General features: G+C 41.4%; 1 protein-coding gene across 7 annotated transcripts in view; it reads right to left on the bottom strand.

The window, feature by feature from the left end:
* Positions 1-1,197: 1,197 nt before the first annotated feature.
* Positions 1,198-22,001, bottom strand: part of NSUN7 (NOP2/Sun RNA methyltransferase family member 7) — a 34,355-nt gene continuing 13,551 nt past the window's right edge. For 6 of the 7 annotated variants that reach the window (XM_061584433.1, XM_061584432.1, XM_061584428.1 and 3 more), the window contains exons 6-12: positions 21,637-21,820; positions 19,283-19,493; positions 18,893-19,036; positions 17,979-18,080; positions 15,717-15,834; positions 8,713-8,836; positions 1,198-2,662 (exon numbers count right to left, since the gene is read on the bottom strand). In XM_061584433.1, the coding sequence (XP_061440417.1) occupies positions 2,024-2,662; positions 8,713-8,836; positions 15,717-15,834; positions 17,979-18,080; positions 18,893-19,036; positions 19,283-19,493; positions 21,637-21,820 (1,522 nt within the window). In that variant the 3' untranslated portion in view covers positions 1,198-2,023. The remainder of the gene's footprint in view (positions 2,663-8,712; positions 8,837-15,716; positions 15,835-17,978; positions 18,081-18,892; positions 19,037-19,282; positions 19,494-21,636; positions 21,821-22,001) is intronic. The other variant, XM_061584434.1, reaches the window with a different exon arrangement.

Below are 22,001 nucleotides of genomic sequence, written 5' to 3'. Positions count from 1 at the left end.
TCATAAACTCATATCGGTAGGGAGATATGTATGGTACTCTGAGGTTCTGGGGTTTTATGCAGAAGGCTGAGATAAAATGCAGCTTTTTTTAAAAAAAAAGGAAAACAGCCTTCTATCACCATGGCAAACTGCAAGTTTCTGAAACAGTTTGATATGGAATAAAGATGCTGTTCAAAGAAAAGTAAAAAAATTGTACTGAGCTAACACCCTCACATTTCACAGAAGGCCTAAGCAACTCTTCAACAGCCTGTGCATAAAAATGCTAATATTCATTACTTCAGCCCACATCAATGACTGAATGCTTTCAGGAGTAGAATCCAACTCGAAGAGAACAGGCTAAGAGAAGTAGACAAAGGCAGTATAACTGCACCTAGAGCTTTACCTTTAATTTTTTCAGAGGACTTCCATCTTTAGTCTTGTTACTCTGGCATCTTATTGCAAGCACACTTAATGCAAATTGCTTAGAAACATCTATTGTATCTACTGAGGTTGGAAAAAAGGGCCTTCCTTGCATCAAACCTTTTCAACAACAATTAAGGGTTGGATTCAGACTCCCTTCAACCACAGCCAGCATGGCCAATGATCAAGGAAGATGGGAGTCCACATCTTCTGGGAGGGCCACAGGTTCCCCTTCCCTGCTTTATGAAATCACTTCTCTATTTCCCCCCTTCATGGAAATAGTCTTCTAGGCTCACTCTGAATAGCAATTAAAAAATAAAAGAGTGCAACTACTTTTCTTTTGCATTCCAGAGGGCTAGACTGAGATATTTATAGGTGACCCCCAAGAAAGTATGGTATGCGGTATCCAAGCAATAGGTTAGAACATAAAACAGCAAGCTCTGTTTCAGGGAGAAAATCCTGAACACATGGAGTTCTTTAGTACCTACTTGTCAACCCGCCCCCAAATAATTTATTTGTTGCATTTTAATCCTCAAATTAACCACCACCAAATACTTAAATTACTTTTAACAAGATATATAATGAAGACTGTTTTGTATGGTACAGCAAGATATGTCCCTTTGTTTCCAACATATCTGCAAAGATACCTGGGAGTCTCAGCCAACTATCACTCATGGATAGGTCTACCACATGCTTTTGGATTGCTTCATATATGTGTTACAAATGAGCCTATAAAATCCTTAATTAAAACAGATACTGGGGAGGAGGAGAAGAGAATAAAAGACTACAGTTAAGAAATGCATAAATCAGGAATTGTTTAATAGGTTTTGTTTCCATTTAAATATTGCTACATAATAACCTGAAGATTTATACTGACTTACTAGTGGAGTTCAATGTCTAGCAGTAGCAAGTGAAACCATCCAGTAATTACGCTGCCTTACAAACAAAGCCCGAAAACGTTCTTGTCCTTTTTCAATGAGATGGTGGCGTCCTATTTTTAAAGCCAAAACTGTCACAACTTGCTTTCAAAAAATCCAGTCCTTTTGGAAAAGAAGATTTGAGCAGATTATTAAACAGGCGGAAGTCTTGAAAGATCACTCTGCAGACTGGAACCAATTTTAGAAAAAGAAACAAGGTAAAGTATTCAAAATTCCCAAGGCTTTACACTGAAATATCTAGAGAATAAGTACTGAAATCCACTTCTACTTTTAGAAGCCCTGTTCTTGTTTATAATTGTAATGGCAAGCCTTAAAACTTAGTATATGTGAGTACACTCACACAAAATGTCTCTGCTGTATTCTAAGTGGATAAGCTATTGCCCATATAAACTTTTTCTAGTTTACCTCCTAGTATTTGCACAATCTGAGTGTGCATATTAGATTTAAGCATTTCGACTTTCAAAGTTTACTAAAAAGCCTTTTCAGCAGAACAGCCCCTTTACAACCATCATAGTAGACATGGAAAGGGATATGTGCATCTTAACTGCTTCCTAAAGCAGTTTGGTTCCTATGCAGATGAGTATTTAATGCCCAAGGTGTTGTGTTTTTGTTTTTTACCATTAGAAGTATACAAGTTTCAAATTCTGAAAGAATTATGGTAAATAAGCAGTTACAAAAGGCAGTCTTCAAAGCCATGGACGAGAATGCTTAGCTGTAGATGGCGAGGGTTCTTTTGTCTTGATCAGTTTTTTGGATGCAGAAGGGCTAAGCATGCCAGATGTTCCACCCCAATTATAATAATAGTGGTTAGATGAAATTTGGGATCTGTTCCCTTGTGGGTTGAAGTATGGTATCATTACCGGAGGCAGGACGATTTCAACAGGTTTCAAGACCATCACTCTATCGTCAGACTTTGGCTTTCTAATGTTTCGCTGTTTTTCAAACATTTTTTGCATAGAAGATGAAGTAAGAGAATTTTTTGACATCACAGGTAGAGATGAGTTTGAGAGGGGTTTGGCTGTTTTCTTGAGGAGAATGGAACCATTTGTCTGGTTCACAGTTCTTTGAGAAGCACTGGCAATTAAATTAGATATGGAAGTGTCTGACTCAATAGTGCTAGGTTTCATTTCTCGATCCAGGAACTCCTGAATTCTGGACTGTATCACTGCCTCTTTAGTAGCAGTCTTTGATTGAGTTACTTTTTGTTTCTTTTTCTTTTTCTCTTCTCTCTTAGCTGGCTTAGCTAAGTCAATCCCTTCCAATAGCCCTTTTGCTGCAGCACGAGCTAAAACATCTTTCACTGACACAGACTCAGATGGATCCCTCTATAATGTGAAAAGAACATATATCAGCATTATCAAGTCACAGCTCTGACCAAAAAAGAAACCAGTGTCATGTATTGTACATAAGAACACAGGAAAATTACTCAGTTCTCTGAAAATCATTAACCGTAGGCATTTGTTTTATACTTTAGAGGAAGCAGCTGTTTCTCTTAGTGGATTCTATTCCAAACATTCTCCAGACCTCACTGCTTCAGCCTGCTCCTAACAATCACCTAGGACAGGGATGGCTAACCTTTGACATGCCAGATATTGCTGCATTACAACTCCCAATATCCCCAACTGCTGGCCAGGGCCAATGGGCATCACAGTCCAACACCACCTGGAGGGCCAGAGTTTAGCCATGCCTGATCAGAGACTCCTTACCCTTTGCTTTGGTAATTCTAGCCTCGTCATATTCCAGATTAACTATAGTAATAAAGAGAAATGATCTGAATTTAAACTGTATTATAAATTCTACTATTCTGAGTTAAACATCAAAAATATGATAAAAATAACATAGCTTTGGAACAGAGTTTATATTTCACCTCCCCCATGGAATTGTTTAATGATTTTGGACAAGTCACCATTACATGTATTCAGTTTAATAATACCCTAACTCTTAGGGCAAAAATAAATAAATAAATAAATATTTATTTATTTATTATTTGATTTATATCCCGCCCTTCCTCCCAGCAGGAGCCCAGGGCGGCAAACAAAAGCACTCAAAACACTTTAAAACCTCATAAAAACAGACTAAAATACATTAAAACAAAACTAATTTAAAAACATTGTTTAAAAAAGCTGTGAAGACTTTAGATTTAAATGTGAATAAGCAGGCGCTCCAATGGTCCAGGAGGGTAGAGAGGGAGTTCTGCAGGCAGAGCAGAAGGTCTGCTCGTGGAGGCCTCATTGCAGCCACAGGCATTCCGTGGCTGGCCCTGTGCTCTGGGGGCAGTAGGAGGGGGAAAGGGCCATACTGGGGGCCAGGGAGATTTTGAATTTGTTAGAGCCTGTGCCCTCCCATTCTCTGACACACCCAGCAAATGAAGGGAAAGGACTCCACTCTGGCCCTTGCATCTGACATAATTTCCCCCCTTTGCACTGAAGCCAATGGAAAGAAAAAAAGGTAAGGAAATAGAGAGGGCAAAGGGGAAATGCCACACCCAACTTCCACCCTGCCTTGGGTTTAGGGATGGAATCCGTTGACTGGTGCCATTTTGAAAGCATGCCATTAACTTAACAGGTAGTATGTATTATACAGCCATGAGAGTGGCTGTATACTACAGTTAGCATGGATTTTTCGCATTCTGCAGTGTTAAACTGAAAATACCCCAATGCCATTCTCATGCTTCCCATAAGCTCATTTCAAAACAAAACCTTACAAAACTTACAGTCCTGAACTCAGAAACGCTTGCTTAACAACCCTCTAAATTTTCATGGTGATACAGAGAGAATCGAGAGTTCAAAGGGGAAAGAGAGAAAAATCAGACCCCTTTTGGACTTTTTCTGTCAGAGTTCTCATAATTTGTTGAAATTAATTAAAAATCAGCCATGTTCATCGAGTACCTGTAATCCTCTTACTGACCTTTCCCCATACTCTGACCCTCATCTTCTGCAGTTTAAAGGTTTAAAAAATGCCTGGCTGATTTTTAATTAATTTAAGAAATTTAGCATTGAACTCAATTATAAGGCCAGGCATGCTCAGTAAGAACCGTCAGTGTTCTAAAAACCAGACTTACACCTGCTGGGCTTGCCTAATCAGGGGGCCACACCCACACCAGACCTTTGTTTCACTTGAGACAGTCATGGCTTCCCCCAAAGAATCCGGGGAAGTGTAGTTTCTGAAGAGTGCTGAGAGGAGACTCCTATTCCCCTGAGAGAGCTCCAGTGGCCAGAGTAGTTTAACAGTCAGACGCTCTGACTGAAGGGCATCTCCTAGCAACTCTCAGCACCCTTCACTAACTAAACTTCCCAGGATTCTTTGGGAGAAGCCATGACTGTCTAAAGTGAAATAAAGGCCTGGTGTGGATGTGGCCAGGGACAGCTTTGGTTTAAATTTGGGTGGGAGGCTACATGCGCCTACTGTAGAATAAAAAGGTGGGGGAAATGCTGAAAAATGATACTGTTCACAATGTTTTCCTCTTTGAAAGGAAAGAGGCTTCCCCTCTGCCCAATGCCCACCCATCCAATCTCCTCCCCCTCTCCCTGCCCCTCCCCCAGGTCAGTTTTCTATCCTAAGCATGATTGAAATAAATGAACTCAAAAAACATGCAAATGATCGAACCTGCCCTCCCCTTCTCCTCCCTCCTATCCCCTCCCTCTTGTCCCTTCCCCTTCCCCTCTCCCCTCTTCCCCACTCATGGTCAGTTTTGACTATCCTAAGCATGGTTGCATGGGAGTAAATCCCATTGAACTCATTAAGCATGCAAATGATCAAGCCTGCCCTCCCCTCCTCCTCCCCCTCCTCTCTTTGCCCTCTACTCTCCCCTCCCCCATGGTCAGTTTTAGCTATTTTAGCTATGATTGCACAGGAGTAAATCCCACTGAACTCAATAAGCATGCAAATAATCAGACCTGCCTTTCCCCTCCTTCCCTGTTCCCTCCCCTCTCCTTTCCTGCCTCCTCCCTTCTTCCTCTCCTGCCCACTCCAGGCCTCCCTCCCCATCCTAAGCATGATTGCACAGGAATAAATCCCACTGAACTCAATAAGCATGCAAATGTTTAATCTATTTTCAGCAAACTTGCACAGGATCCCATTTCTTACCTCCTGGATTAAAAAGCAGAGAAATTCACTAATAGGCAAAAAAACATTGCCGTTTAAGAATGTACATATAGCCTGTTTCTATCAAACTTTTGAAAGCAAGGAAATTGGGCAGCTATCGTGAATGCACCTGGAGAGCAGGAGACCTGAGCAGCTCTCTGAGATATTGTACTGCCTTACAAATTTGTCAAAATGCAAACACAATTTGGGTTGGTCTTTCACAGTCCAATCCACTTCCTGTGTAGCTTGGAAGAATTTGGTAACGTGCCTCTGAACATAAGGTGAGTGGTGGCAACATCTGCTATCTCCAATGATACAGAATTACATTTTTGTATGTTTGTTGGTGTTCTCCTTACTTTGCTTCTTTTCTGTGTTACTACTGTTTCTACAAAGAATCTAACCTAGAAAATTATTTCTCTCATTATTCATCCTAGAAATCTGTGTCAAATTAATCTGTATTAATTTCAAAAATATTTTTTGCCTATTAGTGAATAAGAGTTCATTCTTTGTCCACTACCTACTGCTTTTACCCAGCCTATTTTTCCCGCCCCAAAAATAAGGATACTCTGAAAGACAATGTTGATATTTTGAAAGAAAATGTTGATAAAGGAAAGGAAAGCAGCTTTGCCACCTTCGCCGCCGCCTCTGTTGTGACTGAGCCTGGGCAGTTTTCATGTTAGCAAGCAGAGACTGGCTGTTTTCCTTTTCGAAAGGAAAGGAGGCAGGAAAGTGGCAACTTTCAGTGCCACTTCATTTTCCTTGTCCTCAGCAAACCCCATGTCCTTAACATGGGCAAGACTTGGGTTCCTTCCACTTGGAGCTTCAGTTATTTGAGTGCAGGGAGTTAGCAGAGAATGAGAGAAACCTATATTGCTGTGCTGTGCGTAAAATCAATATAAGAACAATATATACAGGGGGGGGGAAATCCAGAGTTGGGGAAAAGCCACTGAAGTTCAGAGCAAACAAGATCACTCCGCAAAGACTGAAAATATGCAGACTACCGAAAAATCTGGTGCTAAATCCAAGTCAGCAGACTTCTCACCCATCCGTTTGGGTTCTCCCTTTCCCTGCCCTTTCTGCATTGCTCTCCCTGTGTACTTGAAGCTCCACCCCTCATCCTAAAATGTCTGAGTTTTCAAATGCAAGTTTGAAAGTTATCATATGGAATCCTGCAACTTTTTCAGTACTAGCCTATATACAACTAAGTTGGGGCAGGGAACCTTTCCAGGTCAAGGGCCCTGTAGGCAACCATCCAGGGCCCACATGCCAGTGGTGGTGGATGGGCCCAAAGACAAAAATAGAGTGACAAATGTACATTTTACCTTTCTACACACAATCACACACCTCTCTCCATTCTTCATCCATGCAAACAACTAAGCCACATGATCAGAGTTCAAGGACACATACCAGCCAGGCAAAAACACTGAAGGAGGAGAAGCAGGGACGGCGACAGCTATAACCTGGGGACAGCCAGCTAGAGAGACCTGGAAGGCCTTGTTTGTCCTCTTGATCTAGGGTTCCCCACCCCTGAACTAAATGTACTTACAGTTAGCTGCCTTTTCTAGAGTTTAACACTCTTTATCCTTAGCAATGGCGACCAAAAGTGAAATTATTAGAATGGATCCAAGAAGCTCCTTGCACAAGTGGAGTGATCCTGTTTGCTCTGGCGTGAGGAAGACAGCTGATTTCCCTATGCACATTGTAGGTCTCCATGACACACTGCATGCCAAACTGAAGGAGCCGCTATTGCTTAGAGACTGCAGCAGGAAAGCCAACCGCAAGTTACTTACCCCACAAACCCTTTGAAACAATCTAGCTCCCTCTCCCTCAAACTGCCATCCATTTCAGGGCTCCTATTCAAGCCCCTACCCAATTAGATCCAAAGTCCTCCATGGAACACTTTTAGCTGAGCTGCAAGAATGACACCTTTTGTCTAGGTTGCCCCGCTATATTGAAATAAGTTAACACATGTACAAGACAGTATATTTTTATTAGGGTAATGTAAGTTGAGCAGTTAATAACAATCCCCCCTTGTTCACATTCCCCAAGCTTCATGGGGAATGTTCACATAACCTGTCCATGAAAGGGGAATTGTGCATATTCATGTATATATCAATTGAACCATGTACATTCTCTGTCCCATATGTAAAATTTCCAACAGGTCTTGGGGAACATCTGTATCTTGACTACATTTTGTAGTCTGCATGGACTCCAGTAGGGCTTGAGGACTATGTCAAGTGTTTTGTACATTCTCTGGACAGTATACATAGCCTCCAAGAACACTAGAGAATGTACATACGTCAGCACAATCTGGTCATACTTTTGTCCTTCACCCATGCAATAAGGATAGTCTCTATGCAACCTCAGAAAATGTGCAGAAATAAGCAATATATGAATTTTGTATACTGATTGTTCAATATGCTTTGTCTCAAGCGATGTTGGGAGATACTCATCAACAAACAGGAGTGGATATCAAGTTGGAGCACAGCCACAAACCTGGCCTTCTGGCAGCAGCATCACTGCTGTGCACGGCCGGCTCCAGGAATGCTGAGGCCCTTGGGCATCAGCCTGCCCTGGGCCCTGGCGTGTGTGCATGTGCGCATTTGCGTGCGCGCGCACGCATGCAGCCCACCCCACCCCCACCTACCTGTCTCCTGTCTTTTACTATTGCCATTAACCAAGATGGCGGCCACGGTTTCCCTAAGGGGATGAAGCCGCCGCTGCCATCTTTGTTGATGGCACATGTGTGCTACACACGCGCATCTCTGCCATCAACTAAGATGGCGGCAGGGGCTTCAGTACCTTAGGGAAATTGTGGCCGCCATCTTTGTTAAGGGTAACGGTAAAGGACAGCAGACAGGTAAGTGGGGAGATGTGGGGGGGCTGCGGATCACTGAAGGGGAGCAGAGGGGCGGCTGTGGGGCCCCCTGTAGCTCTAGGGGCCGTCAGGCCAGTGCCCAACCTCGCCGCCCTTTAGAACCGGCCCTGCTGCTGTGCATCAAGAAGGGGAAAGCACCGAGTGGTGACAATGTCAGTTCAGGCACAAAGGCAGAGTCAATCCAATGGTGTTCCAGGGCTGTGACAGCCCACTAGGGATCCAGCACCGTCACATGATGGCATCAGGCCATCCCAGTCTGATATGCCTGCCCCCATGAAAGTGGCAGGGTTGTGGATGAGGTGGCCTGCCATTCCATTAAACCCCATCATGCTCCAGCCAGGGTTTGGAGTGCAGTGCCAAGAAAACCCTTCATTTTATTGGCATGTACACAACTCATTTTTTACCAGCACTTACCTCTCGCGTTAGAACAGCTATAAAACAGCTATTAGAAATATCTGATGGCTCCAGTTTGAAGAAGTTCTCTGTAGAAGTACTTATTTCCGATTTGCAACACAACGGAAGAACAGGCGGACAAAGCCTATAGTGGATATTAACACACACAATACTGAATCACCATCACTGCCTCTGTAAGTAAAATACAATTTTAGCCAAATCATGGCTTCCCTATAGTTTTCTGAAACAAAAACAAAAAAACAGAAGGTGAGAGCTCTCTGCAAAGGTAAGGGAGCCAGGCCCTCTGACGCTCTCTCTAATTGAGCACCGTTTTTTCCTAACTATATTACACATTTGCCGTTTTTGTTATGTGTCTTCAAGTCGACTATGAATCAGTGACCTCCAATAGCATCTGTTATAAACCACCCTGTTCAGATCTTGTAAGGTCAGGTCTGTGGCTTCCTTTATGGAATCAATCCATCTCTTGTTTGGCCTTCCTCTTTTTCTACTCCCTTCTGTTTTTCCCAGCATTATTGTCTTTTCTAGTGAATCATGTCATGATGTGTCCAAAGTATGATAACCTTTTTATTCTGGTAGGCCTTTGGAATAGAAGATGTTTAAAGATAGTGTTTAAGAGGTGTGCGGTATTGTTTTACTGCCTTAATTGCACTATTTTTAAACTGTTTTTTTGAATCATTTTAAGTGTATGTTTAAATGTTGTATATAGTTTAATTCAATTTTAAATGCAGGTTTTTGTATGTTTTTATTATATGTATTCGTTTTTATTTGTAAGCCGCCCTGAGTTCCAGCTTTGGAAAAAGGGCAGGGTAATAACAACAACAACCTCAGTTTCATCATTCTAGCTTCTAGTGATATTTCTGGTTTAATTTGTTCTAACACCCAGTTATTTGTCTTTTTCACAGTCCATGGTATGTGCAAAGCTCTCCTCCAACACCACATTTCAAATGAGTTGATTTTTCTCTTATCCGCTTTTTACACTGTCCAATTTTAACATCCATACATAGAGATTGAGAATACCATGGTCTGAATGATCCTGACTTCAGTGTTGAGTGATACATCTTTGCATTTGAAGACCTTTTCTAGTTCTCACGTAGCTGCCCTCCCCAGTCCTAGCCTCCTTCTGATTTCTTGACTATTGTCTCAATTTTGGTTAATGACCATGCCAAGGTATTGGTAATCCACATTATTCACTAGAAAATACAATAATGCTGGAAAAAAACAGAAAGGAGTAGAAAAAGAGGAAGACCAAACAAGAGATTAATTGATTCCATAAAGAAAGCCACAGACCTGAAGTTACAAGATCTGAACAGGGTGGTTTATAACAGATGCTATTGGAGGTCGCTGATTCATAAGGTCGCAGTAAGACGTAATTGACTCGAAGGCACATAACAATTACACACATGAGTAAGCCTGTACTGTCACCATAAGCTTTATGATACTCCATCTCAAACTGCAAATCTAGTTTTCATAGCCCAATAGAATTATTTAAAGCATCTTTGGCAAGTAAAATTTGTTTAAAAGAGGTGTTAACATTTCCTAAGATAATAGTCTCCAGTGTTTTCAGAATCATGATCAACTTTCAAGCTGCAACATGGGGCCCCCTTAATTTTGAATCATTTGTCCTTTTTCTCCTCTGGCAGGGCTTCAGTTCTTGTGTAGCTTCTCCTCATAGGGGAGTGAGAAAAACTCATCTGAAATTAGTTATTCTATACAAGTACGGTCAAGGAGCTCTTATATCTGGCAGTGGCTTTCCACAACTTTTCTCATTTAGAGAAACCCAAAAACAGTGGGGGGTCAGGGATGGACAAAGGCTGACCCAACTCATCTACCAGCTGCAGGCCTATGTCTTAGGAGATTTGTGGCTTTTTTCTTTTTTACAGAGCTATAATAATGTAGATTGAACTGTTACCAATTTAAGTACAAGTTATGAAAGTGCTTTTTTCACATCTTCCATGTTTGGGTGAAGACATATCCATCTACTTAAACTTTCACTCAGAGAAATACCATGAGCACAGTCCTAAATAAGGGAAGAGCCATGATGCAAGTGAGCCCAGATACTGTTCCATAGTGCATAGTGCCATGCATGCAATATTCTCACAGCACTCCTGCTATGCACTCATCCTTCTAAATGCAAAAGATGAGAATTCTGTGACCTGGTCACTGCTCTGTCTTTCTGGTTAAAAACTTAAGCTCGGTTTGGGCATTCCAATTCACACAATTACAAATGTGTGCAATAGGAGGCTACGGCCATGCCCACTACCTTCCAGCTATGTCTTCTGCCTGCCCTGTAACCACACATTGTCCATGCTCTGGGGTAAGGTGTGAAATAGAGAATCTGCTCTACACATGTAGGGTACCCCCCTCTGATTTGGAATCATGAGCGATCAGGGCATAGGGCAGGCTCCTCACTTCACTAACCTGCTCGACACAATTATAATCCAGTGCCATTGCTGGGAGCATGGGGATAGCGGCTTGAGGCCTGGGTCTTTTGAACTGGGCCCTAGCTCTCCTGCCCCTTCACCCCTTCCTTAATTTTAAAAAAGTTTAATTTAAAGAAATGCCACAAAGCACAATGCAGATGGGATCCCATTCACCACCATCTTAATTTGCATATATACATATAAATTAGTGTATGCAAATTTTATGCAAACGTATATTATGCAGCTATGCTCTGCATCTTTTAAAGTACCTAGAAAAATGGTTTAGAACATCCTAATCGGACTAGAATTTGCCAAGTAAGCTATTTTGAAGGTAATGAAGGCTCATAAATATTACGTTATATATGAGCATTCAGTGCATCTAGATAAATCACACTCCACACTTCATTTCAGCTCTGTAGTTGGATCAGCAACACAAGACCTCTAGAGTCCTCTCTAAGATTCAGTACAATTTACTTCAGCGAGGAAGAGAGAAGATAACCATATTTTGTTCTCCTTTCACAAATTAGGTTGTATTTGTAAAATGTAACAAGAATGCTTATATTCCTTCTAATGCTAAAGTAGTAGAAGTTGTATAAAATGTGTGTAATGCACTCCTCCTGAATTCTTTAAAGCTATATTTTCTCAATACATAGGGAGTGGGGACTTCTAGATGCATGACAGAGTCCTAAATAATGAACTTCTCAAAAATCATCAGTCATAATTTATAATCCCAGGCAATGCGAAGACATGTAGACATTCAAGGAGGTCCATTCGTTTATAGCCTTAAGCAGCTCTTTAGAATGACCTAACCATCACGGATTAACATTAAATAGTAACAGCAGGAATGTGTGAATAAACTCTCACAAGTCAATTCTTAGGACTTAAAACCCATTTGTTTGCTTGATTAATTTAACAGAGCTGGGAGTAACATCTCTGTCACCTCAGCAGTTTAGACTCTAGAGCACTGTTCTTCAACCTTAGGTCCCCAGATGTTGTTGCACTGCAACTCCAATCATCCGTGACCATTGACCACGCTGCCTGGGGATGATGAGTGTTGTAGTCCAACAACATTGGGGGACCCAAGGTTGAAGAACAGTGGTCTAGAGGAAGTAACTAGGACCCAACTCATTCCCTGACAGATTTTTCCTTTTCACATTGCTTAAGGCCTTGCTTGCACTCTTAGTCCCCAACAACTCAGGGTCAAATTAGATGAGTTATTATGTGAATGAAGTCAGTATGCAGTTGTGAATGCAACTAACATGCACAGGCCATGTACAGGTTTAGATGAGACTGAGGTGTGGTGTCAATAGGAGTTTCCCTTTAAATGCAAATAGCAGCTTCAGAAAGGTGATTTTTGCTGGGATTGTGATGGAGGGAGGGAGGGAGGAGAGAGAGAGGGAGGGAGGAGAGAGAGAGAGACTCTCTACCACCCACCATCCTGAGATTGCTCAGGCTTCTCCATGACTACTGTTAATATATCAGAAACATGCATGTTAGTTGCATGCAATGTCACATTTAGTTTGGCTCTCATCTGAAAACAAGGAGGAACCAGCACACAACAAATGATTTCCAATTAAATAATCTACAACTGCCAAATGTCTGCGTTATTCCCAACTGTGCTGAAATTAAGCCCAAACTGATCTGCAAAGTAGAAAGAATTGGAAGGTGGATTGCAGTGTATAGAATAAGCCAAATGTGCTAACTGTCATGGTCTGAAGGCTGTCCTCTCATTATCTATATCATACAGAGAAACCTTGCAGACAATTTACACTGCTTCCCACCATGATGTGTAGCACCAATCTGCTCTACCTAGCTCATCACATGGATTGCCTCCATGTCATCCACTATGTGGAACATCTCCATGCGTGGTGATACCCCACATGGTGAAGAACTAAGTAGCCCCCACACACTGACTTGGAATTAATATTAACTCTTCAAAATGCTGAGTGGCTGCTCTTTCAAGCCTTCTGCCTCAAGATTTTTATTCCCCAACACTTTCTGCTCCTGTGGCAACAGAATACTGTTATATCAGGGGTGGCAAACCTCTGGCCCACAGACAAAGCTTGGTGTGCCAAGCTTCCCCATCTAGCCCACAAGACCATTGGGGGGAACCACTCTCAGCTGCCCTATACCTTTACATGGCGTTGGGTTTGGGGCGGGTAAGGGCAAGTCTTCAGAGGAACAAGTGGGAGCTTAAAGTGGGATTGCTCCTTTGCTGTAGCAAGGCATGCTTCCAACCACACATCAGCTGATTGGCAGTAGAACTGTATCTTGCTCAAAGAGAGGGAAGCTGCTTCCTTTCCATGGAAACTACTTCTCCCTTCCAGCGTTGCAAAGGAGCCATGCAGGGCTACTACCAAAGGGCTCTGCAAGCTGCTTCATGCTGCTCCTTTAAACCTATGAAATCAGAGGTTTACAGGAGCAATGTGAGGCAGCTTGCAAAGCCCAAAACCAGAGGTTTAAGGAGCAGCACAGGGAGGGATCTCGGCTTCCAAAGAGCTTTTGAACAGTCCAGTACAGCACTTTGGAGCCTCAACAATTGCGGCTTCAAAGCGTAGCATCACCTGTCAAGTTGGGCCTGCCAAGGGGGTGGGAAGATAACAATCTGGCACACTGGCCACAGAAAGGTTCCTCACCCCTGTGCTACATCAAATAATGGCTTTTCAGTGATGCTCCATTTTCTAGCCTGCTTGAATACTATAATGCATTAATATGTCTGCTCTGGACTGGGATACACTTATTCAGTGATTCAGTCCTTGCAATCTGCACAAGCTGAGACATAAATGCAAGCTGGTCCCCTGCTACCTGGCCACAGATCAGGCCAACACAATCAGAGGACTCTTGGTGTGCGCAATAGAGTTCATAGGAACATGTATATAAGGCAGGCACTTCTTTTTCCCCACTTCACACACTTAGGTTTAAGTTCACCAAATAAATTAGATAAATCAGCACCCTAGGCGCAATCATGTTGACACTCCCGTTATCAATGATTTATGCTATTTTTTAAGTAGTCACCAATGTATAAACTGCAGTCACAAAAGTACTTATTCAATCTTACCTACATCTAACAGCTACAACAGAATATCATCATCAATGACACCAAAAATCTGTTGTATTTTAAATAGGCATTTGGGATTTTCCTGAAGAACAGTAGTTCTGGTTATTTATGCTACAAGAAAAATAGTAACAGCCAGATGGTGCAACAGTCACTTTTGGGACCAACTCCATATAACAATGATATAATCCTTTTCTTTGTATACCACCACAATGCAATCAAAGGCCTGATTCACACATCACATTAAACCATGGTTTGAAACAAACTCACATTTTTGAACAACTCACACTACTCAAGAGTTCCCTCTACACTCCTCCCCCATTCAAGCTGCCATTGTGCTGTACACACAACAAGCCAGAGTCTGACCTGTTGTGTTGCCTGAACCTGGGCTCAAGCCAAGAACAAACTTTGGTTAACACTCACGGTTTGTATGGAGAAAAACCATGAGCCCAGGTTCAAACAACATGGCAAGCTAAACTCCTGGCAACTAAACTCATGGCAAGCCCTTCCTCCCAGTAGGAGTTTGTTTCAATGTATGAACAGACCATGTAGCAGCTTGCTAAATACTGAAGTGCTTTTGCTGGATTAAAGCATTGTCATTTGCTATATATAGAATTTAGCTGAACAAGTGGAAACTTCAACTAAATATATTAGATAATTATAATTATTAGAAACTGAAGGTGCATCCACACATCTTCTGATGCACAGCTGATTCTAGCAGTTCACACCTACCCACACTGATTCCTCAAGGCCAAACTGGACATGATGGTGATGTGCAAATCAGACTTCGTTTTTAAATTTTCTCCAAATAAGTAGCAGTTTGGGGGACAGGGCAAGAAAAGATCTAGACTGGAACCACTGGGGCCCAAGCCTTTCCCTCTGCACCATTTTCCTGCTGAAAATTCCCCCCTCCAAGGGGCCATTTGTCTCAGCAAGAAAAACATTTGTGCAGACATAACCCATCTGCCAGAAGGAAACCCTAACTCCCTCACCATGGTCCAGATTCCTTCACCATGGCTTCTATCCACAAACATTAGATTTAGAGAGACGGAAATGTACCCATGCATTTCAGTCACATGTCCAGCTTGGCCCTTAGTCTTCAGTGGCAAATTCCACTTGGGGACTTACTGCTGCAATCCTATATATGTCTTCTTGTGAGAAAGCCCTACTGAATGTTATAGGACTTGCACCCAAGTGACAATGCATGAACTGGGCTGCACATGGAATCCATGGGGGCCATGCAGTCTGAATTATCAGGTCAAGCTCTCATCCCACTTTTTCTAGTACTGCAGATGGCCATCCTGAGCAAAAGAGAGAGAGATACGTCACTATAATGAGTAGAAAGGGGTTTTTTTAGTTCACTGGCTAGCAATTTCACTGAACTAACTATAATAGGTACACTGCAGCTAAAGAGGATTCTACTCTTCATTCTCTGGGACAGAATGATCAGGATAGGGACTACATGGCACTATAAACACTGTAATGATAGGAGAAAGTAATTGACAACGAATAAAAAGCCTGCTCTTTACTTGTAAGGCTGGGCCTTCGTTCCTCCTGCTCCAGATGCCAGTGCTTTGTTCACCACAGCTTCATTTTCTTCTGGGTAAACTGAACAGGTGCAGTAGACAACAGCTTGCGCTTTACTGACTACAAGAATTCAAGCAACAACAAAATCCAACTGTTAAACATTTCTAGTTAAATACACACTTTAAAAATTAAGCAGAAGTCATTAATTACTGCTAACGTAATTTAAAACAGAACATTAATAGCTTATTACTAAAGCAACCAGGAATGCACATTTTGCCACTAGTAAATATATGTTCCAGTAAAAGGCCACCCTGACTAGGGACTGATACACCTTGTGTTATATAATCTGAAAATTAGAGCCCTCACATTCCTTTCAACCAGATTGTGCCTCTTAGATGCCCTGCCATCCATTTCCTCCTAGGATTACCAACTTCTCAACCAGACACTACAGCCGTTTCTTTAACAGCAGTTTGAGTTACAGGCATTAGCAGGTAATATTTATCTCACTTCCTAGTGAAGCCTGTCTAGCCCTCTCTGATGGCTTTCCACTGAAAGTACCTATATACCTTTTTCTTTAGATAGACCTGTGGCCCATGATTTGATCCAACACTTTTGGCACTCCATTTTAGTAAGCTTTAATTTGCAATTGTTTTATTGACTGATTTCACTTTTTTATCTGTTGTTGTCCTATTTTCTATATTGTTATGTTTTTAATTAGATAGTTTTTATAGTTACTAGCCCCTTGGGAGCAGCGTGAGAAAAGATGGGACATAAATTTGAACAAATTCAGATTTACCTGCTGATTTCTACAAATGAAGCAGCTATTAAGGGGACAAAAGCAGACCTATCCAGTTTGCAACCTTACTTCCTAGTCTTTTAAATGGAATTTTGCAGAAGCGATATTCTTAATATAACATCCTTCTTAGAGTACTACTGCCATGGAGAGGGTGTGTGCAGGTTGTGACTATTACATGCAAGCACACTGAGAAATGCTGAGGCAAGGACTGCCAACTTTTTTGGAGCCGTGCAAACGGTTTCTCTCAATTCACTCCCCCCGCCCTGGCCTGGACAGACAAAGGAAGCAGACATGGGTACACACTCCTTGCTTTTTCATAGGGTTTGGGTTTTTAAAAGTCAGATCCAGTAGAATTAAAAGAAATTCTTGGAAAATCATGCAAATTCAAGAGAAGTCCCTAAAAACCCATCATCAAATTAAAGCTTGCAGTGTGAGACTTTATGGTAAAAATCACAGATCTGAGGCTTTGCAGGCAACCAGGGAAGTCCTTACGGGGACCATTTTGCCCACAAGCACCTGGTTGGTAACCCCGGGGATACAACATAGCCTTACTCTCATGATCTTCCCAGTCTGAGACCCAAAAAAGATCACTGATGTTCTCATGATTTTAGAACTATCATGTTCATTCACCAGAGAAAGGAGTTTTCTTACATTAAATTATTTTCAAGGGAGGCAGGAGGGCATTTATTATCCTATGGAATATTTCTTCCATCTCATTAGAAGGCGGGGCCAATTGATGATCACCTCACAGAACTCTGCTGGAAAAAATCAGGGATCCTAGTTCCAAAAGGACCATGAAGAACAAAATAGACCAGGCTAAAAGAACAAATAAATGTAATGATAGCGTGCTGTCCTGCTTCCAGACTGCTACGCAGAGCCCTCCTGTTTAGGACACTGCAGAACCGTCTATCTATTCTGGAACTGTCAATCACTAGTTGTCCCTCCATCGCAACTGCATGGGAGGGGATAGCCCAAAGGATAACAAATGCTTTTGTGCCTAAGGAAGGCTATTTAGGTTCCCTAAAACAACCAGGTGACTGTTCCCTTTGCACAACTGTGCTTTCAGATGCCCATCAGTATCTGTACCATTATTTGCTCCAGGACACACAGGCAATGTTTTTGCATTTTCTATCCAAATACTTGCCATCTCCATCCTTGACATATTTTTAGCACCCTTACTTCTCTGAAAACTCAGTGGATGTCCATTCTCCCTCATGATCCAGCACTACTTCATGAGTTGGCCAATATCACTTTACAGATCTGTATATCTGATGTGCAGAAATACTCAGTTTTTAGTATTTGCCCAAACATTTTCTTTTAAATTTCAATTCGCAAACTGAGGAAAGAAAACTTTGCTCCTCCTAAGGGTTTTTTCTTTTTTAAAGAAAATGAGGGCAGTTTTATTGGCAATTCAACCAGGATTATAGACAACTCTATGCTAATTCTAATCAGTTAACAACAAACTTACACTGCATTGCATGTGTTAATTCTTTAAGCTGCTGTTGAGCAAGGGTATTGAGTTTATCTTCTGCTACACAGCCTTGAGAGAGGTCTCGAAGTAGTTCTGCATCTGAAGACAATAGGATCAGTAAGTACAAAAACCAGTAACTACACAGACCACGTTCTCACATAACATGAAACCATGGTTTAGCTCAAAGCACTGCCCTAATAATAGAGCACTCCCTCTCCCTCCTCCCACACGGCCAGGACAAAGACCTCAGAGATGTTTTCTTCAGTTCCAGTTAACTAGTTTGCTGTGTCATCTGGACTCAGAACTGTGATTAATACTACCATGACTAGTTTCAACAAACCACCTTCATAACCCATGGCTTGAAGTTGGCTTGTCTGAAAACTTATCATAGTTAAATGGTAACTGCATTTGGTTCCACCATTTATTACACCTCAGCCACTTTCCCCTCAGATATACAACAAAGGGCTTGGGTTAGCATGAGCTGTTGCCTATTCTGGGAAGAAGAAGAAAAAGTATTTCCCTCTGATCTAGGTTTATGCAGACAAAAGGAGGAGAAATTGGCAACTATTCTGAGGTCAGAAGGAAAGCGAGAGGCAAACTGGGCCCAGCTCTGTCAGTTGCATACATCTAATTTTGGATCACAACTTGCTGGCCAATTTAAAAATAGATGAACCAACAAGAAGCTGAGTCTGTCAAGTATTGCAGCAATGCATCACAAAACATAACATTATGCTTGAGCTGCAGGTAGGGATAACAGAAATTGATAGGATTCAGTTAATGACTAAAAATGGTTCTCTGCACATTCTCTGTGACATGCAGAGCACCATCAACACTAAGAATGTCAACCCAGGTGACAGTGCAGATCAAACATTCAATTTTATGTCAATCTAAGAAAAGTAATTCATAGTTACCTTCATGCTCCTTTAGAATAAATTCTATTGGATTGCTAACACCCAGGCCTGAACACCGAGGCAGTAGCAAAATAACTTTAACTTTCTGCAGCTTGTGGTCAGTTGATTCAATGTTTGTAAAATCTTCATGTAATAGCTCAATATCTGGGGAGGGGAGGAAACCAAGTAAGTCAGCAAATTAGAACATTGTAAAAGAGTCCACAGGCCAAATGAATTTATATAAATTTAACATCAGTACATAAAAGTCATTTATACACATTGAGTGAGAAAATATTAAAAATAAATAATTATTGAAGGTTCCAAATATATATGTTAATAATTGGTATGAATATACATTTCCTGCAAATAAACTATTTTATACAGTGAAAACTAATGCTATCACATGCTTACTTTTACACTCCATCTGTGTGAACAAGTCCTTCAGTTCAGATTCCTTTGCCATAGACTTTATTCCACACACAAACACTTTGGAAGTCTCCTGATTTGTCAGCACTGACATATGAGCCAGAGTAAGCCATGAACCCATGTGGGCTATTAACACATCATCATCCATATTCAGCAAGGCCTTCACTGAATGTAAAGCAAGGCTCCGGGACTTATCCTAAGAGTTAAACAGCGATACTGAATTAACAAAAGGTGATCAGCAAATTATTTAACCAGCAAATCTTGTTCATTTCAAAAAGACCAGCACCCAGATCAAATTTATGTCAGTGAAATTGCTTTTGCAATTTTGAATACGTAGTAATTGCTAAGGTTTTGCTTGCAATCCTAACAGACAGCTTCACATATTGTAGCAGCCAAGTAGCCACATGAAGCACAATAGTGTAGCAAATGTTCCACACAGCTTAGACAAATTTACTACAGGCTTCAAACACACATTTGCTAAATTCCACACATGCATTCCAAGTGATCGTCCATGTAGTTGCTTACATATGTGAATCACGTCAATGTTTGCAAAGCACACAATTCCATTACAAAAACAGCATAATTATCTAATATGATTGATACTATAGATGGGGGAGGGTTTTAAAAAGAATGCCTTGCCCAGTGCCACCTACTGCGTTAATGGCCAAAATCAGATTTGAATCACAAACTTCCTGAATTGCAACTCATATCTTAGTCACTTCACTTCTTTCCCTACACCTGACATTGAACAAAGATACTGGAGCAAGTCCGCAGCAAACTTGCCCAAAACTAGGCTCAGGTTTCAAGGAAGTCATAATAAGCCCTTCCACTCCAGAATTCAAAGTTATCACTTTTTTGTTTTACAACCTTTCAGATAACTTCATTTCTTTTTGTGCTGTGTCTTACTTACATTAAATAAATGTGCTTTACTTGCATTAAATACATCCAGTGTCAGTTGGGTAACATCCCCAGGACCCGTATACTGTGAAAGGAGTTTGGTAGGTTTGATGTCTCCCTGGTGGAGGATAACACGCTAAAAGAAATTTCAGTGTCTATATGCATGTGTGCCTTGCAAAAGACATGTTACTCCCGTAATAGGCTATAATAAAAATCACAGCCTTTAAAGACTGAAAGGAGATTAAACCATAGGAAAAGGGAGAGGCAAGAACGGAACAGAAAACTATGGTTGTGAACTGAAGTTGAACAAATCCAAAGCTAGCAATGAACCTATCTGGACAGATTTTTCCAGACCTAGAATTTATGTAATTCAAGCCAATAAAATTACTGCAGTTACACAAACACAGAATAATTCAATTTGGTGCTTCTTGCCATTCAGTTTGGTGACTATAGACAAATACTCCTTCCACTTGGGCTTAGCCATCACTAAAAATATGCAACACAGTTGTAGTAGAATTAATGATGTTCATGATAAAAAGAATGGAGGAGGATTTATTGTCATGTAGGTAATCCCTACTTTTCCAAGACTCTTTGAGACAACCCTACCTTCCCTTTGTGGAAGAAGATATCCATTCTAACAAGGGCAACCACCACATCAAAATATGTTTTTGTGAAAGTTTGGAAGACAGCCATAACACCAGAGTTTACTCCAAGTGTACAGTACTTAATTGCTCATTTCTTTTACCAAGGCATTGAAAAGAAATAAAAACATGCAACACTGAAAGGGTGCTTTCACACTGCACTTTATTCCATTATTCTGACGATGTATTTCCTGTTAATTTGTGCATAAAATTTGAGCTTTCACACGACATAACGGGTAGCTCCAGAATTCTGGTGGAATGTAGTGGAAGTTTAGAACTAAATTCTGCAATAAATGATACCTGAAAAATTCCGTTAGCAGGCTGGGAACCTGGAAGATTGCAGGCGTTTTGTGCTACTGCCGCTGCTCACGTGACAGCCATCCCAGGATGCAGTGTGTTCCCGCCCTTACCAACTGCAACTGCGGCTCCTCCCAGCCGATCCCAGCTGCTCCTGGAGAGCAGCCTAGCTGCTGCTGCTTAACCAGAGCCTCTGCTGCTGCGCCTCTCAGCTGACTGCGATCGCGCCTCCTTCAACCCCCCCCCACACACACACGCACCGAAAAGACAGGCCTCAAACCGGTAGGTGAAGACCTGTGTGAAAGACTGTTGTGCAAAATGCCGGTATAACAGGTACTGCAGTGTGAAAGGGATTTTTGAAATCCGGAATGAAGTGCTACCTTTTTAATCCGTTAAACTAGCGCTATTAGCCCCATGTGTGAAAGCACCCAAAGACTGAAGCAAGTATGAAGTTAGCTTGCAAAAACCTGATCAGGATACCTATTCAGATACATTTTAACATACCTGCAATAAGAGCTTGTAATTAGTAAACAGTTCCAGAGCAAGAAGCTTTTCTTTAAGAATGGAAGGGAAAATGAGTACGTCTTCACAGTGCTTATCTAGGCAATATGAATAACCACCAAGATTGGAGACTGATTCCACTTTAGTGAATCCCTCTTTCTGTAAAGAATTATGGACTTCTTCAAGGCTGTTGTATAAACACAACTGTTAATGTAGGTACTGGATATTATTATTTTTAAAATCACTTTGTATTTTGTATTTGTATCTGAAACACTAAGGATAAGTCTGCACTAGCGCTTGCTTGCAGAACTTTTGATTTCATTTGTTGTTACTCATTGCCCTGCTACAAATGTTTATATATCTCCTGT

Source organism: Rhineura floridana, chromosome 9, assembly GCF_030035675.1.
Source record: "Rhineura floridana isolate rRhiFlo1 chromosome 9, rRhiFlo1.hap2, whole genome shotgun sequence".
Classification (NCBI taxonomy): Eukaryota; Metazoa; Chordata; class Lepidosauria; order Squamata; family Rhineuridae; genus Rhineura; species Rhineura floridana.
The sequence above is the reverse complement of the archived record's forward strand: the minus strand, read 5'-3'. Positions and strand labels throughout refer to the sequence as shown.